At 39.3% G+C, this 17,637-nt stretch overlaps 1 protein-coding gene across 13 annotated transcripts in view; it reads left to right on the forward strand.

Moving 5' to 3' along the window:
- GBF1 (golgi brefeldin A resistant guanine nucleotide exchange factor 1) overlaps positions 1–17,637 on the forward strand; it is a 125,032-nt gene that overhangs the window by 24,731 nt on the left and 82,664 nt on the right. The window contains exon 3 of one of the 13 annotated variants that reach the window (XM_064595217.1): positions 2,608–2,782. The exons of 11 other annotated variants lie outside the window; for them this stretch is intronic. Coding sequence is in view for 1 of the 2 variants with exons in the window: in XM_064595216.1 (XP_064451286.1) it covers positions 15,034–15,058 (25 nt within the window). In the remaining variant the exon portion in view is untranslated. Of the gene's footprint in view, positions 1–2,607; positions 2,783–14,851; positions 15,059–17,637 lie in introns of those variants that run through there. One more of the 13 variants, XM_064595216.1, reaches the window with a different exon arrangement.

Raw genomic sequence — 17,637 nt, forward strand, 5'->3', positions numbered from 1 at the left:
TGAGGGCTCATTCTTCTCTTTGGACAAACAACAGGTTTAAGAAAACTGGCTCCAAATTGATAATAAAGTGAGAGCTAAGGTATTATGACTGCCCTACCATGGGCTAGAGTGGTATCTTTCAGACTGCAAGTTGCATTCTGTTAGTGGATTGTGAAATCATTTTTTTTTTTTTTAAGATTTTATTTATTCATTTGAGACACAGAGATACAGAGAGAGAGAGTGAGAGCATGAACAGGGAGAGAGGCAGAGGGAGAGGGAGAAGCAGGCTCCTCGCTGAGCCAAGAGCCCAATGTGGGTCTTGATCCCAGGACCCTGGGATCTTGACCTGAGCCGAAGGAAGACGCTTAACCATCTGAGCCACCCAGGCGTCCCTCGTTTTTTTTTTTTTTTTTTTAAGGTTTTATTTATTTATTTGACAGAGAGAGACACAGTGAAAGAGGGAACACAAGCAGAGGGAGTGGGAGAGGGAGAAGCAGGCTTCCCGCAGAGCAGGGAGCCTGATGCGGGGCTCGATCCCAGGACCCTGGGATCATTCGGCAAACACTTAAGGACTGAGCCACCCAGGCACCCCTAGGCCATTTATCTTTAGAATGTTGTACGTTCTGGTTTGTCTGTGTCCTTGTGGTATCATTTAACTTGTTCCTCTATCTCATATATTCCTATATTCTAGAAGTTAGGATTAAAGGCTTAACTTGATGCAGGTTAAACATTTTTGGCAAGAGTACTTTGTAGGTGATACGGTGTATTTCATATTATCACAGGAAGTATATATTGTCAGGTTGGTCCCCACTATTGGTGGTGTTAAGTTGGATTACTTGCTTCTGGTTGTGATTGCCACATTTCCTCATTGTAAATTTATTTTTCCCTTTGCAATTAATAAGTACTCTGTGAAATAATAATTTGGCACCTTTTTTTTTTTTAATTTTTTATTTATTTGCGAGAGAGAGAATGAGAGACAGAGAGCATGAGAGGGAGGAGGGTCAGAGGGAGAAGCAGACTCCCTGCCGAGCAGGGAGCCCGATGCGGAACTCGATCCCGGGACTCCAGGATCATGACCTGAGCCGAAGGCAGTCGCTTAACCAACTGAGCCACCCAGGCGCCCTAATTTGGCACCTTTGACTATCCTGTTCTCTAATATCTTTTTATGTAATGATAATCTACTGATGAATTTTTGCCAGTCATTTATTTCAGTGGGGTTTACAAAATGATGATTTTCTAATTCATTTTTTCTACATTGATTAGCTGGCATTCTCTGTTAAGAACCACTTTCTTTCATAAACTGGAGGATGAACCATAGTTTCTCCTAAAAAAGCAGGGAAAATGCTTAATTATTTTCCTTTAATTGCCTACTTTCAGAGTAAGGAGTTAGTGTTAATAATGATCACTAGTGGTGGCAAATGAGGGTTTTCCCCCTTGGGGGGCTTGTGAATATTTATTCAGTGTTTTACAATTTATTACATTTATGATTATTTTTGGTGCTCACATCATTTTGAGTTTGGCCCCTTCCCCTTAGTGTCTTTGTTCCTTTGATATGACCCCTTTGAGCACTTCGCTGTTTTCTGGTACCAGCTTCAGTTATGAAGGGAGGAAAAAAAAAAAGGAATAGAATAGAAAGTATCCATGCATCACACATAATAAGGATAAGTATTATTTTGGGGAACTTTTGTTTTAGTTAGAGACCTTGTATTCTGAGTTGTAATATAAACTATATTTCTCTAAGTCATGGTCAAAAAGTTTCAAAGCTCTAGTAGAGAGAGCTTGTGATTTACTTCTAGCACTGGTTTGAATTTGTCTCTCTGCAATGTTATTTCTTGGGCAAGGAGTCAAAGAGGGTGTTGAGTTCTTGACATTCTGTGAAGTGCCTTAGCCCCCTTGACATTTGGAAACCAGTGGACTATTATATCTGAATATTATCCTTATCAACTTTGGTTTCAGTAAAGCATATCTGTCTATTATCTTTTCTGTTATCTATTCATTTATTTAAAGTTCTATTACATGTTATTTTCTGCCCCCCACCTTTATTGAGATTTAATTGTCATAATACCTTATGTAAGTTTAAGCTGTACAGTATGATGATTTGTTTTTTGTTTTGTTTTTAAAGATTTTGTTTATTTATTTGAGAGAGAGAGAGATAGCGAGAGCAGGAACACAAGCAGGGGGAGTGGGAGAGGGAGAAGCAGGCTTCCCACTGAGCAGGGAGCCCGATGCGGGGCTCGATCCCACGACCCTGGGATCATGACCTGAGCTGAAGGCAGATGCTTAACGACTGAGCCACCCAGGCGCCCCTACAATATGATGATTTGATACAAGTATACTTTGCAAATATTTGTACCACAATAAATATTTTTCCATCACCTTGCATAATTATAATTTGTGTGTGTGTGAACATTTAAGATCTACTCTCAGCAACTTTCAAGTTTATAATACAGTATTATTAAACCATAGTCACCATGCTGTCTTATTCATCGTATAACTGGAAGTTTATACCCTTTGACCAACATCTTCCCATTTCTCCTACCATCCAGCCCCTTAGCAAGCACCATTCTGTTTCTGTGAATTTAGCTTCTTTAATTAATTAATTAATTAATTAATTTTTTATTTTTAAAGACTGTATTTATTTGAGAGAGAGAGAGAAGCACAAGCAGGGTGGAGGAGCAGAGGGAGAAGGAGAGGGAGAAGCAGACTCTGCACCGAGGAGGGAGCCCAATGCAAGGCTCAATCCCAGGACCCTGAGATCATGAACTGAGCCGAAGGCAGACGCTTAACAGACTGGGCCACCCAGGTACCCTAAATTTAGCTTTTTTTAGATTCTACATATAAGTGAGATACATTATTTCTTTCTCTTGAAATTGACTTATTTCAATTAGCATAAGAGCCTCAGGGTCTATCCATGTTGTTGCAAATGCAGGATTTCCTTCCTTTTTTTTTTAATGGCTGAAGCAGTTCTTTTTATATGGTTGTTTCTCTCTGGGTGAGTCAGCTTTTGCAAAGCAGAGATTAATTTGAGACCATTTGAGTCATAACAGTCCTGGAGAATGTTAGAGTAAGTATTCTTCCCCAAGGAAATAGGATTGTGGATGTAATTGTGCCTGGCTAGTCACTCTGCACCTTGATCCCTTTTATGTGATGTTAAGCTGATTGTTCAGGGAAAGGAGGATAGTATGTTACACATGGCTTGGCCATGCTTTTGAGTCCTTTTGGTGGGTTGAGGATGGAGTCGTTTGTTCTGGAAAGACTCCAAAACAGCATCTTCTCCAGGAAGTTTGCTCTTGACAGGAATTCATTTATATATTCAGTCAACAGATATTTCTTTTCTTTCTTTTTTTTTTTTTTTAAAGATTTTATTTATTTATTTGACAGAGAGAGACACAGTGAGAGAGGGAACACAAGCAGGGAGAGTGGGAGAGGAGAAGCAGGCTTCCCGCGGAGCAGGGAGCCCGATGCGGGGCTCGATCCCAGGACCCTGGGATCATGACCTGAGCTGAAGGCAGATGCTTAACGACTGAGATACCCAGGCGCCCCATTCAACAGATATTTCTTGAGCATTTAATGTGTGCCATACACTGAACTAGCTATTAGGAACCTAGTTTTCAAGGAAACTGACACAGTTCCTGTCCTCATAAAGTTTACGGTCTAATGGGCTGGTGATTTGAGAAGCTCTGGAATTTGAGTAGACAGTTGGGCACTGGTTTGAAGGCTGCCCTTCTTCCACATGTGACCTCAGGAAATTGTCGTATGCCGTGGTGTGCTGAAAGAGGTTCTAGGATGGTCAGGAAAACAGCAGTGGTGTTTGTCTGTGTTGTCTATCCTGCCCCTACCCTCTGCCCTAGCCCTGGCTGCCTGGCAGCAATAACCAAGTGCATAGCAGCTTCATTAGCTGCTTTACGGCTTTGGATATCTCAGGGCTCAATTAGTCCTTTAATAGTCACCTGTGGTTAATCAATCTGTGTATCTCAGAACTGAACTGACTAAAATTGTACCATAGGATATCAATGGCTGTTTACCTTTTCTAATAAAATTCAGCTAATAAAATATTCTAATAAAATTAAGCTCTCAGGCTTGGGTTTCTGACACAGTTGTTAGCATTTTGAAGTCTAGGGGCACAAAACAAAGATGTTAATGGTTATTTGGCTAAGGTGCTAAAAGAATGAGGAAAGTCCTTTGCTATAGCTTGGATCTAATAGTCCCAGTTCAAAAATAACATGAATGTTTTATAGTAGCAACCCATTGTCTTTAGTCCAGGAGTTCATGTGAGGAACAAGTATCAAAACCCATGTAACTTTGGATGAGGTTTGGCTTCAAATTAGTAGAATATCCCATCATATATTTATCTTCTGAATCCCAGAGAAAGCATCCTTATTTAGAAATAGCCCTTGGGAACCTTAGGTCCTCAGGGAGAATACCCTTTAGAAATGTCCTTTCTCCTCAGGAAAAGTTGTCCTAGGATTTTCAAGGGTGGAAGGAGATAACAGTGAGACAGTGAAGCAATTAAACAGTGGTTAAGCTATTTCTAAAAGAGAGAGTTGGAGTGGATGTTGGAATACAGATATATTCCACAAAAATATCAGTGACTCATCATTTGCTTGATAGCTTATTGTGTTCTGAATTTAAAGAGTAGTTTTTTCTCCTTTGCCTCTTTTTTTCTGAGATGAGCCTACTGCCAAGGTACATCATTAATACCTACCATAGCCAAATACTTTTTGTGACCAGATTCTCGTGACTCTGGCAGAGGATCCTGGTTCTGTCTGGCCCAGGAAGTTCTTGGTTTAGCTCACCTGGTCAAAAGCATTGTGGGGAAAGTAGTCCAGGGAAAATGGATTTCTGTTGCCAGACTCCAAATATGGCTCATTAATCCTCCCAAGTGAGCCCAAGATTAGCATCTTAATCAGTCTCATTTCAGAGGTTTTAAAACTCATTTCATTCTCTAGGTTCTCTGTAAGGAAGGAAATGAGCATTTGGTAGAACTCGTTGGTACTCAGAAAATGGAAGACTTTGCCAGGGTCCTAAGTAGGCTACAGGCTCAAGAATCGATAAAATTGGGTTGTGTGCATGAAGTAACAGAAGGCAGAGAATGGGAAATCTTTCTGTTGGTAATAGTCTTTCTCTAAAGGCTCCAATGGGAAGGAAAAGTTGGCTTGTTCCCCTGCCAGAGGTTGTTTTAGTGTTATCTTTTACCTAAGATAAAAGAAGTAATACAGTATTGTTAAACCATAGTCACCATGCTGTCTTATTCATCATATAACTGGAAGTTTACGTAAACTAGAAGTTTGTCAGGACATTTGATCAGGTCAACTGATGAATTTTTTTGAATTTTTATTTTGAAATAATGTCAAACTTACAGACACATTGCAAGGATAATACACCCTTTTGCTCCCATATACCCTTTTGCTACTTGTTTTCATTCTCTTTCTCTATATACACACACACACGTAATTTTTTTCTAAACCATTTGAGAATAGGTTATATATACATCATCACCTTTTATTCCTTGGTACTTCAGTGTATACTTTCTAAGAAGAAGGATATTTTCTTACATAATCTTTGGCACAGTTATCAAATTCAAGAAATTTAACATTGATATAATACTTTACTATTGATTCTAATTTTGTCAGTTTTCCCAATAATAAACTTTAAAAATTTTCCCCTTCAGTCAAGGATCACAAATCCAGGTAGTTGTCATGTTTTTTTAGTCTCCTTTCATCTGGGACAGTTCTTCAGCCCTTCTTTGTTTTTCGTGGCATCAACATTTTTATTTTTTTATGATTATAGGCCGTTTTTTTTCTTTCATTCTCTTTTTTCTCCCTCTCTCTTTTTTTGGGGGGGGGGAACGTTCCTCCTTTTGGGTTTGTCTGATGTTTTCTCATGATTAAATTCAGGTGATGGGGGTGCCTGGCTGTCTCAGTAGAGCATGTGACTCTTGATCTCAGGGTTGTGAGTTCAATTAATTAATTAATTCATTAATTCAGGATATGCGTGGGCATGAATCTACATGTCACTACTGATAATAGTACCCTGAGGATTTCATATGTAGAGGTATCCTTCCAATGGTGATATTACTTTTGATCACCTAGTCAAAGTGTTACTTTGTTTTTCCACTGGATAGATACTGTTTTCCCCTTGGAACTCATAAGCAATCTGTGGGGAGATGACTTTAAGACAGGATTTTGCTCCTTATTAAACTTTCCCCCCATGATTTATCATACATTGATGATTCTTGCCTGAACAATTTTCAGGTTGCAGTGATGGTAAATATTGAGTGGTTGTTTAAAATATCTGTTCCCTGAGTGATAGACGTTAAGGAGGGCATGTGATGTAAGGAGCACTGGGTATTATATGACTGATGAATCAGTGACCTCTACCTCTGAAACCAATAATACATTATATGTTAATTGAATTTAAATAATAATAAAAAAAATAAAATACCTGTTCTTAAAGGACTTCTTAGGGGTGGACATGAACTGTCTTTGTAGCTTACTTATGTTTAGAGTTTCTTTCTTTTCTTTTCTTTTTTTTTAAAGATTTTATTTTATAAAAATCTACACACAGTGTGGGGCTTCAGCTCACAACCCTGAAACCAAGAGTTGCATGCTTCACCAACTGAGCCAGCCAGGTGCCCCAAGAATTTCTTTTCTTTTTAAGGAACACAATTTTATACCCTAAAAGTCTGTATCTCTTTATGGCTTTAGTGATGCTTTTTTTTTTTTTTTTTTTTAAATAGTAACTAAAAAGAGTTTTCAAAATTGGAAAAAGTTTTATCTTGATGAGGCTTGACTGGGGGCTTGGCGTTTTTTTTAGAATATGGCAACATCACCTCGTGGCATTTGTTCACCACTCAACCAGCAGCATGAATGCTTCTCCTCCAAGACAGACTGGGAACAGTCATGTGAAGCTGGTTCCCTCCTTCTTCAGCTTTTTAAAATCTGTAAAGTTTGGAAATGCCCATTGTCCAATTCTTTAAGAGAAAAACATTTCCCATCTTTATTTAGTATCACCTTTTTCTCTCCTTCCCTCTTTTTTCTCTGCATTTTTCCTTTTGCCTCTATTTTCCTTTCCTTTGAAGAATCTGATTAATATGCATGACTGAGCTGCCTTAAGAAAAGAAAAGGCAGAGAGAGAGAGAGAGGTATTACTCTTGAGTCTCACGTTCTTCGATGTTACTACTGTAGAGAGTAGGCTAATGATATGATATTATAATGAAAGCCTTATTAGCTATCAGTTATGTTTTGTTGAGGTAACCTTGCCCAGAGTAAAAAAAAAAAAAAAAAGTAAGGAGAAAAAAGAACTAGAGAGGCAGAAATTAAGGAGGAATGAACAGAAAGGAGCGAAAGAAAAGGACTTGGGACTGGGGATACAGGAGTGGAAGGGAAGGACCAAGAATACAGAGCTGTTAAAATAGGAAAATGGGAGTCAGCTCTAGCATTTACCTTTACCCAGTCCAGTGTTTGGGCTTCCCCTTTCAGTAGAATATGTTACAAGGTAAGATGAGGTGGGGTGAATGAAATGATCCCATCCTTGACTCTTTAGATTCATCCACTCAGAACTGAATTTAGATTCATCCACTCAGAACTGAAGAGTTTACCCTGTAATAAGGTGACTTGAGAGCCTGATCCTAGTAGGTTGGGGTGGAAGAGGCTATTAAGTGATGCTTTTTGGGCAGTTAGCATTAACAGAATTATTTTTAACCTCCCATTTCAACCCCTTCATTGTGCAGGCTCCTCCATTGGCTACTATGAGAGCAGTCAAAATTAGCCACTATACAAAATGAAGTACCTCTTGTCTCCCCAGTCACTTCCAAAATAAACAGGGAGTAATACTGTCCGTATTTTGTCTCACTTTACTCTGAAGGCTACCGATAGAGGAAGCATGGATTAGTGTGTAGTGATTTCTAGGCTCTGCCCTCTGGACAGATTCCCCTCAGAGTGCTGTGGCTGAGTGACAGGACCATGTGGCAGGAGTGCAGCTGGAAGTATATCATCGGCAGATTTGGGTTGGGTAAATATAGCAGGAGCAGGATGTCAGTGTGGGAGATGGATTGTTCTGGGAAAGGAAGTGTTGTCTTTCGTCTGCGAAACAATTTCCTGCACTTCTGGGACTCTTGCTTTCTTCTTCTTCTTCTTTTTTTTTTTCCAGGGCAGAACAGGAGTTGGCAGGAGTTGGGTACACTTGCTGAATTCTATCTCTTTGTGTCTGTCTGTTCCTACATTTGAAGTTGGGAGTAGAAATCAGATCTATTTCAGCCAGTTAGGAAATGGACCCAATAAATAGCTATATCCATGCCTTACAGTTCACATTTTTGCAATCTTAAGGCACATACCTGTGTAGAGCCTCTTTTTAAAAAATAATTGTTCTTTTAGTAAAACTGATAGGTCGAGAGACAGAAATAATTATACAAAGAGAATCAACCCTATTGAAAGTCAGACATGAGGCACCAGCTGGCAGGAAACAGCTGGGATGTTTCTGGGGGCTAGACTCTTCCACACCAGAACTTAACTCTTCAAGCCATCTCTATTATATGAGCTACTAAGATGGCTGCCTACCTGCCAACAATCTACATAAAAGACTAAGTCTACTAAATTATGCAGTATTTTACAGTTGACTAGAACTTTAGAATTTTTATAAAGTTCTTTTGCATATTTTCTTTACTTTTTAAAATAGACTTAAAATTTTTTTTTTTTAAGATTTTGTTTTTGGTTTTTTTTTAAAGATTTTATTTATTTATTCATGAGAGACAGAGAGAAACAGAGGGAGAAGCAGGCTCCCAAGGAGCAGGAAGCCCGATGCGGGACTTGATCCCAGGACCCTGGGATCATGACCTGAGCTGAAGGCAGACGCTCAACCATCTGAGCCACCCAGGCGCCCAAGATTTTATTTGTTTATTTGTCAGAGAGAGAGAAAGAGCACAAGCAGGGGGAACGGCAGGCAGAGCAGGCAGAGGGAGAAGCAGGTTCCCTGGACGCTGGACTAAATCCTAGGACCACGCATGACCCGTGCCCAAGGCAGACGCTTAACCAACTGAGCCACCCAGCGTCCCTAAAATAGCCTTTTTAGAATAGATTTAGGTTTATAGAAAAGTTGTAAAGAAGTTCTCATACGCTCCACACCAAGTTTCCCCTGTTACTAACATCTTACATTATTATGGTACATTTGTCACAATTAATGAACCTGTATTGATACACTATATTAACTAACGTCCATACTTTATTCAGATTTCCTTAGTTCTTACCTAATGCTTTTTTTCTGTTGCAGGGTGTCATCCAGGATACATTACATTTAGTTGTCATGTTTCCTTAGGCTCTTGGCTGTGACAGTTTGCCTATGTTTTTATTTTGTAACAACTCACAAATAGACTGGGCCTTTATTAGCATTTCCCTTTCACAGATAAAACTCAGGTTCCAAAAAGAGTAAGTAACATGTTCAAGGCTACACAGTTAGTAAAAGTTTCTATTAAAATATGACTATGATTTAGAAAAAAAATCAATGAGGTAACTTTATTTGCTTTTTATGTGAATGAAGGCAGAACAGTAGTTAACCTTCAAATGGGCCATTTGCAGAAGAGGAACAAGAGACAGAGGTGAACATAGCACTTGTTTCTGGGCTTTTTCGTCTTACTTGCATACAAATTAACATTATAATTTTAATCACAATGCCATGGGGAAACACCCTTTCTCTTTGTGATTCTGCTCTGTCTGTGAAAGGAGCAGATCCCAGAGAATCCTGGCCTGCTGTCCTGTTGATCTTGTTCTCCATCAGCTGACTTCAGGCAGCTCACTGGTCCCTGTTGTTAAGACACCCAAGTTTAATAGAAAGGCCCACTGAAAGCCTGGCATACACACTAACACAACCAGCCTGTTTCAGGCATATGTCAAGGTAACTACTGGGGAATAAAGCACATGAGCTTTTTAGTTCCAGTATCTAATTGGGCAGACTGATGTTCTGGCTTGGGGTTAGGAGATTCACAGAAATGCAATGCTGAGAGGTAGTAGAAAGACTAAAAATCCAACAAGACATGGCAATTACTGGCTCTGAATGCTCTACCCAGAAGGATGAGTGAGGGGAGAGGTGAGAGGAGGTAAAGTGTGGTATGATACTGATAATCCTAGCTACTATTAAAAGATCATCTCAGGGTGATGGAAACTATTAGGGGTACAAACCATTAGATCTTAAGGGATGGCATAGCACCTCTTGCTTAGAAAAGTAGTCGTAAGGATTGTACCTGGATTGTAAAGAACAACTTTTATAAAGTGTTCCGACTTTAGCTGACAGGGTAAGAGGTAATTGATACCATTAACAACCACTTTTATTGGAGCAGTTTTTTTAAGATTTTATTTATTTATTTATTTGAGAGATTCTTTGCACCATAGCCTGAGGTGACTGCTTGTCTCTGCAGAAGCTATAGAGGAGAGACCAACAGGCTTTAACTGAAACTTGTTTATGGTGTCTCAGAAGGGAAGCTCATATCCTGTTAAAGCACTTTAGAAAAATAAAGAATTAGAGATAAGAGTCTTTACTTTTGTTTTAAAGAGCTTTTTAAAAAAAATTGAGGTAAAATTTATATAACATAAAATTAACCATTTTAAAGGGAATAATTCAGTGGCATTTAGCACATTCATAGTCATGTGACCACCACCTCTGTCTAGGTCCAAAACATTTTAATTACCCTAAAAGGAAACCATGTACTCATTAAGCAGTTGCTTCCCCTTCCCCCTTCCCTCCAACCTCTGGCAACCACCAGTCTGCATTCTGTTTCTATGAATCTACCTATTCTGGATATTTAACATAAATAGAATCATATAATATGTGACCTTCATGTCTGGCTTCTTCCACTTAGCAGAGTGTGTGTGTGTGTGTGTGTGTGTGTGTGTTTTTAAGATTCTATTTATTTGTCAGAGAGAGCAACAGAGCACAAACAGGGGGAGCAGCAGCAGAGGGAGAAGCAGGCTTCCTGCCAAGCAGGGAGTCCCCAGCGGGACTCAATCCCAGTACCCTGGGATCATGACCTGAGCCAAAGGCAGACACTTAACCGACTGAGCCCAGGCGTCCCTAGCGTAGTGTTTATGAGGTTCATCCGTATTGTAGCATGTATCAGTACTTTATTCCTTTTTATCGCTGACTAATATTCCAGTGTATGTGTCTACCACAGTTTGTTTATCCATTCATCCACTGATGGGCATTTGGATTATTTCCACCTTTTGCTATGGTGAATTGTGCTGCTAGGAATATGTGTGTACATGTATTTGAGTACCTGTTTTCAGTTATTTTGAATTTTATAACTGGAAGTGGAATTACTGGGTCATATGGTAACTCTGTGTTTAACTTTCTGATGAACTCCCCAACTGTCTTCCACGGTGGCTGAACCATTTTACAGTTCCCAGCAGCAATGTGTGAAGATTCCAGTTTCTCCTTACCAACACTTGTGATTTTCTGGTTTTTTGATTATAGCTTCAGAATCTTTTGAGACTGGATAGGACTTTGATGATAAAACTCTTTCCAATCTTTATGGATCTCCTGGCATGCTTCTCTTGAGGAAGCTGGATGGCTCTTCTGGGCTAAAAAAGGTATTGAGGTTCTACATTTTGTGTTAAAGAATGATGACTTGCTTCTGGGTGCCTGGGTGGCTCAGTTGGTTAAGCAACTGCCTAGGGCTTGGTCATGATCCCAGAGTTCCGGGATCAAGTCCACATCGGGCTCCCTGCTCAGCGGGGAGTCTGCTTCTCCCTCTGACCCTCCTCCATCTCGTGCTCTCTCTCTCTCTCTCAAATTAAAAAAAAAAAAAAAATCTTAAAAAAAAAAGAATGACTTCTAAAATTTGTTGCAAACCTAGTGATCACAGCTGATACGGGTTGCCTAGACAGGGTTGAAATCTGACTTGCCAAAAAAAGAGTGTTGGTTACATTTTGGGTATTGAGAGTAGATGATGGTATTTTTGGTTTCATCTGCCATCAGAATCCTGGACCAGGCAATGGGCTGGTCTTGCTGACTATACAGGAGGCTCAGTTTGCTCACAGATTGCCAGCTTATTTTCCTGCTTACTGAATAACCATCTGGAGAGGGGGTTAACTCTAATTCCTGATTGGTGACTGATTCTTTTTAAGGTGCTATATAAGCTGATTTCAGTTGTTAGTCCATTACTGTTTATATGAGATTACATATAGATGTTAAAACTCTAATGTTCCAGGATTGAGTCCCGCATCAGGCTCCCTGCTCGGTGGGGAGTCTGCTTCTCCCTCTGCTCCTCCCCCCTCTCATGTGCTCTCTCTCATTCTCTCTCTCTCAAATAAATAAAATCTTTAAAAACAAACAAACAAAAAACTCTAATGTTCCCATTTCTTTGCTGTCTGACCTGATGGTTTCTTATTTTGATGTCTTGCATCAAATTACTGAGTTCCTACATGCCTTTCTCTTACCTTCTCTTTTTAGGTCATCAGTATCTAATTCATGTGTTTATATATTTGTGATTGCCTAATAGTCACTATGGTTAATGTTTTAGTATGTCTTATCTAAATTTATTTTTCTTTTTTAAAAATTACCTTCTTCTTGTGGAAGGAGAAAATTGATGTTGGAATATAGGGTGCTTGCACTTCCAGCTCTCTCAGTTTTTTCTATAAATTTGTCTTTCCTTTTTTTGTTGATACTGTTTTCTCTAGTTTATGTGTTGGGTGGTAGATTTTTCTAACTTTTAGAATAAAACATTTTTTTGCTACCATAATGTGTTTGCTGGGTTTTTTCCTTGTAATATTTTAAATCAGAATACATTGCAGTGTTTATTGCTTTCATTGGTTGCTTTTTCTTTTTTTTTTTTAAACGAGTTTGGACCAGTTTTCAAAGTAAACAGAAAATTGTAGTCTCTATTGCACCTGCCCCCAACACACACTGGTGTTAGGTTTGTAAATGCATCCTAACCATTTGATCAAAGTCAGGCTTTGAATAAGGCTTTATAGTCAGGTGTGGTTGAATGACAGGTATGTCTGGATTTGGTCTTGAGAGATTTGGGGATGTAAAAGTATGAGGGTTTTTTTTCTTCCCTTTCTTTCAGTAATACACTGTGGTCTATAATAGGTTGAGTTGTAACATTCATTAAACCACTCCTCACATTCCCTGTTTTCAAAGCTTATCAGGATGACTTTGATTTAGTTATTTGGAACCAAAAAGGCAGTTTGTGGAGCTGGTCTGGAGCTGTGGAGCAGTAATATATCAGAGATCAGACTTAGGTCCCAGTGGGATTATTCCTCGGGATTTATTTGCCTGGAAGTACACACAGGAGTCAAATGGTATGTATGGAAAGCTTTGCTGGAATGCAAATTGGACACATTTTGTTGGGACCTGTAGGGGATTTTCACTGCTTCATAATTTTTCAAAGGTTTGTTATATATCAGACAGTCACTGCCTCTTCTTTAAATCTTTAAATCCCCCCTCTTTTTCCTGTTGTAAAGGTCAGATTTTTTTGACAACTGTGTGCAGGAACAAGATTTGCTAAATCCCTTCATTTTTATTCATACAAATATCGGCATTCAGTGAGCATCAGTTATCCCAGCATTTAGAGGTAAGGAAAACTCAAGGAGAATCTTGTGAATCTCAGCTTAGTGCCAGGCATATATCTCTGGGGATAAGTTTGCTGCCTCAACCTTAACCCTTGACTGCTCTGATAGGGGACAACACCCTTATAGTGGCTTGCATGTGAAACCTACCCTTCACTAACCCATGTCTACGGCTATAGGATAGATAATATAATTAGTGGGAGGGAATTGTGTTGGACTCTTCTCTTTGACTATGACAATCCTTAACTTAGTGTTAGGAGAGAGAGATCATTCATTCCCTCCAGTGGGACCTCTTCTTTAGCCTTATTTAGCTTTTAGTGGTATCTTGGGCAGTATACCGCTTTTAATTTGAAGGTGACTCTTTTCTTCACAGAATAGATGAAATCATGATATTACCATATAGCATTGTTCCCCATCAAACTTACTTACTTTGATGTTATGTTGTCGTATTATCTATTGCTATATAACAAATTACCCTAAAATTTAGAAGCTTAAAATTTTTTTATTATTTCACACAGTTTCTGAGAGTCAGGAATTTGGGAGCTGCTTAGCTAGTGGTTCTGGCTTAGAGTCTGTCAAGATGGTTAGCCAGGGCTGCAGTCATATGTAGGCTTGGCTGGCCTGGAGAATCATATCCAAGCTTCATGTGACTGTTGTTATGAGTTCTCAGTTCCTCAAAATGTGGGCTTCTCCATAAAGCTGCTATGGAGCTACTATGTTGTTACCTGGCAGGTGGCTTTCTCCCAGTGAATGATCCAAGAAAGAGATTGAAGAGAGAGCAGAAGCCACACTATCTTTTCTGACCTAGTCTTAGAAGTAACGTAGTAACACTTCTGCCATACTATATTGGTCACCCAGACCAACCCTGATACAGTCTGAGAGAAGACTGCACAAAGTTGTGTTATCTTGGAGGCTGGCTACACAGGAAGTTAATTGGAAAATTTCAGATGTTTACTTGGACTTAAAGATTGATTTTTTTTTTTTTCCTGAAAAATTGTGTTCTCTCTGCTCAGCCCTCTTTGTCTTTTCTCAAACTCTTTTGAAGAGTTTTGAAATTACCCAGTGTGTATATGGCAAATATATGTGCGAATATTGCTTCAACATGTGCATCTCTTTCTCTTCCATTGTCATCTTAGCCATAAACAATAATAATTTTTTTAAAGATTTTATTTATTTATTTTGACAGAGAGAGACACAGCGAGAGAGGGAACACAAGCGGGGGAGTGGGAGAGGGAGAAGCAGGCTTCCCGCCGAGCAGGGAACCCGATGCGGGGCTCGATCCCAGGACCTGGGGACCATGACCTGAGCTGAAGGCAGATGCTTAACGACTGAGCCACCCAGGCGCCCCCGTAAACAATAATAAAAACCCTCTCTTCTTCTAAAGCAAGCCAGTAAGCATGATCCCTCCCTCTCCCACTGCTTCCTCCTTCTCTCTCCTCCCTCTTCTTTTTCTTTCGAGGGGACATCTCTGGCAGCTGGTCCAAGGAGACCTCTTCTCATGAGAACCTCTCAGTTGGATTCAGGTAATCCTTTGTGCTTCCTCAATCCTTTTTACTAATGATCCTCTAAAATTTGGTGCAAATAGACTAGAGTGACCAGAGTTTATGGAGCCACTATGGATCTTCCAGACTGAGATTTGTAATGATGTGAGCTCTTGGATTCTATTCAGGAGTTCCAAAATGGAGGTAAAGGCCTTGTGCTTGGAGATACTTAAATTACTTCACTGTTACTTGATGGAATCAACTGGTCCTTTGTATACCAGTCAGAAAAAAGCCTGAAGAGTTATTTGCTATTCTTTACCTTTCTGGGACAAGCAGGTGTATAATCATAGTGAGGAGGAATGCATAGGTTGATCCTGAAGCTAACCAGGGACACTCTCCTGCCTGTTTGGTGACCATGTGAGCCATGCTGTTGTTACATTGACATCTTTCCCCCACCTTGGTATATACCAAATTCTGTACCTGATAACAGAAATCTCTGTTGTGAAATTGAACTTGTTCAGCTCTTGGGCGGGTTTGGGCTGGGGTGGAGGGCTGTTAAAATGGAGAATAATTTACTTTCTCAAAAATTCTAGATCATCTTTGGCTTCCTAGGGAACAGGCTGAAGCTATGAATGAACTGTGGCCTCAGATTCCTGTTCCCATTGACTTGGCTTAGTAGAAAATTAATACCTGGGAAAATCCATTGGATGTGGCTTTGTGTGTGTGTGTGTGTTTGTGTATGGTTTTTGCTTTTTGTTTTTGTTTTTTGTTTTTGTCTAGGCTATACAGAACCAGAGAAGATCCAAAATTATGTTTAACTCTATAGAAGAGTATAAACAAAAGTGGCAAAGCAGGCAAACAAAAAACCTTTTTACCATAAAATCACTATTTATCTAACTCTCTGACCTCCTCTAGTCCTTGTCATCATAGACACATAATTTAAGTAGCTTAATCAATGTGCCATATTATTTTTGTTCTTTTTATTCATTTAGCACAATTTAATCCAGAATTTTTCCCTGCAGTCACCTATATATTTATTATCTCTAATGATACTCTAAAAATACGTTGAATCAGAATGCCATAGGTTAATTATTCTTTTCAAGTCTTTAATTTGTTACATATAATGAAACTTTAATCATCTTTGTGGCAGTAATATAAAGATGATACCTTTATAATTTGTTTTACATTTCTTTAATTACTAGCATTTCCTGAGGTGTTTTACTATTTGGATTTTTTCCTGTATCTCTTCTTAACTCTTGGCCACTTATTTGACAGAAATTGGATGATATCCTTTCAGATTTGTATCAGCTCCTTTCATATCTGGATAATGCTTTTTTATCGTTTCATATTTATTGCCAGGTCTTTTCCCCCCTATTACTGTGGGCTATTTAAAGCCTAGGTAGGTAGAGGTATTTTCAGGTCCTTACAGGAAAGTATTTGGGCATCGACTAGTATATTTGCATCTGAAATTTAGAAATGAGAGGTGCTGTGAGAACCTTTGGCTCAGAGTATACATGGGAGCCTCCCTGTGTGGAGAGCTGGCCATCCAAGGTGTAAGGAGGGGAGATGAGGACAAGGTTGACACCAGACCTATAAATAACCCAAGATTTAGCTTTGTACTTTAAAATAGAAATTAGGTCACTTTTATTGTCTTCCCCGTTTTTTACTGGTTGGCCATGAAGAAGAGGCGTTAGGATTTTGGGAGAAAACATTACTGTTTTCAGCTCTCAGAGAAGTGAAGAGTGCTGATACTGGTCAGCCCTGCCTCTTGTTTTGTCCATTCTCATAGAGTGAGATGACTAAGTGAAAAGTTTAGGTTTGGGGATTTGTTTAACTAGACATGATATCCAGCTTCCTAAGTAAGAAAGTGGAATTCTAAATGGTGAAAGGGCCTGTATCCCTTTGCTGTGGCACCATGCCTAGGACAGATTTACATGGTCACCCAGCATGTGTCATTCTTTTCACCATTGAACGAGGTCCTTTTTTTTTTTTTTTTTTTACCTCTATTATAAACTGTTGTGCCCAATCATTCTCATTCGTTTCTCTGCAGAGAGTCAGAGGCCCAGACTCTTAGAACTTTGTCTATGGTGCTAGTATCTAGTGTTCTCTCTGGGCTCTCAGTTTTCTTCTCTAAAATGAGAAAAGTAGACCAAATGATCTCTAATGTCCCTAAAGTCCTAAGATTCTTTGGGCCCATTGCCCTCTCACATAAGTTTAGAAATCCTTTCAGAAGAATTCTGTTCTATATGAATGTCATTATACTGTACTTGTAATGAAAATTTTGATGTTAGAATATTACAGAATGTAATTAAAAGAAGAAAATATACACAGTCTTTATTCCTGTGTGTTTTGAGGTAATCCAGCTTTACAATTTCCCTTTGTCTTTCTGTTGTTCAGTTAGGTCACTTTTCAGATGAACTGTGTTTTTTTTTTTTTTAAAGATTTTATTTATTTATTTGAGAGAGAGAATGAGAGAGAGAGCACATGAGAGGGGGGAGGGTCAGAGGGAGAAGCAGACTCCCTGCTGAGCAGGGAGCCCGATGCGGGACTCGATCCTGGGACTCCAGGATCATGACCTGAGCCGAAGGCAGTCGCCCAACCAACTGAGCCACCCAGGCACC

This window comes from Mirounga angustirostris, unplaced genomic scaffold (genome assembly GCF_029215605.1).
Source record: "Mirounga angustirostris isolate CCGP_5_RB_7025 unplaced genomic scaffold, mMirAng1.0.hap1 SCAF_6, whole genome shotgun sequence".
Classification (NCBI taxonomy): Eukaryota; Metazoa; Chordata; class Mammalia; order Carnivora; family Phocidae; genus Mirounga; species Mirounga angustirostris.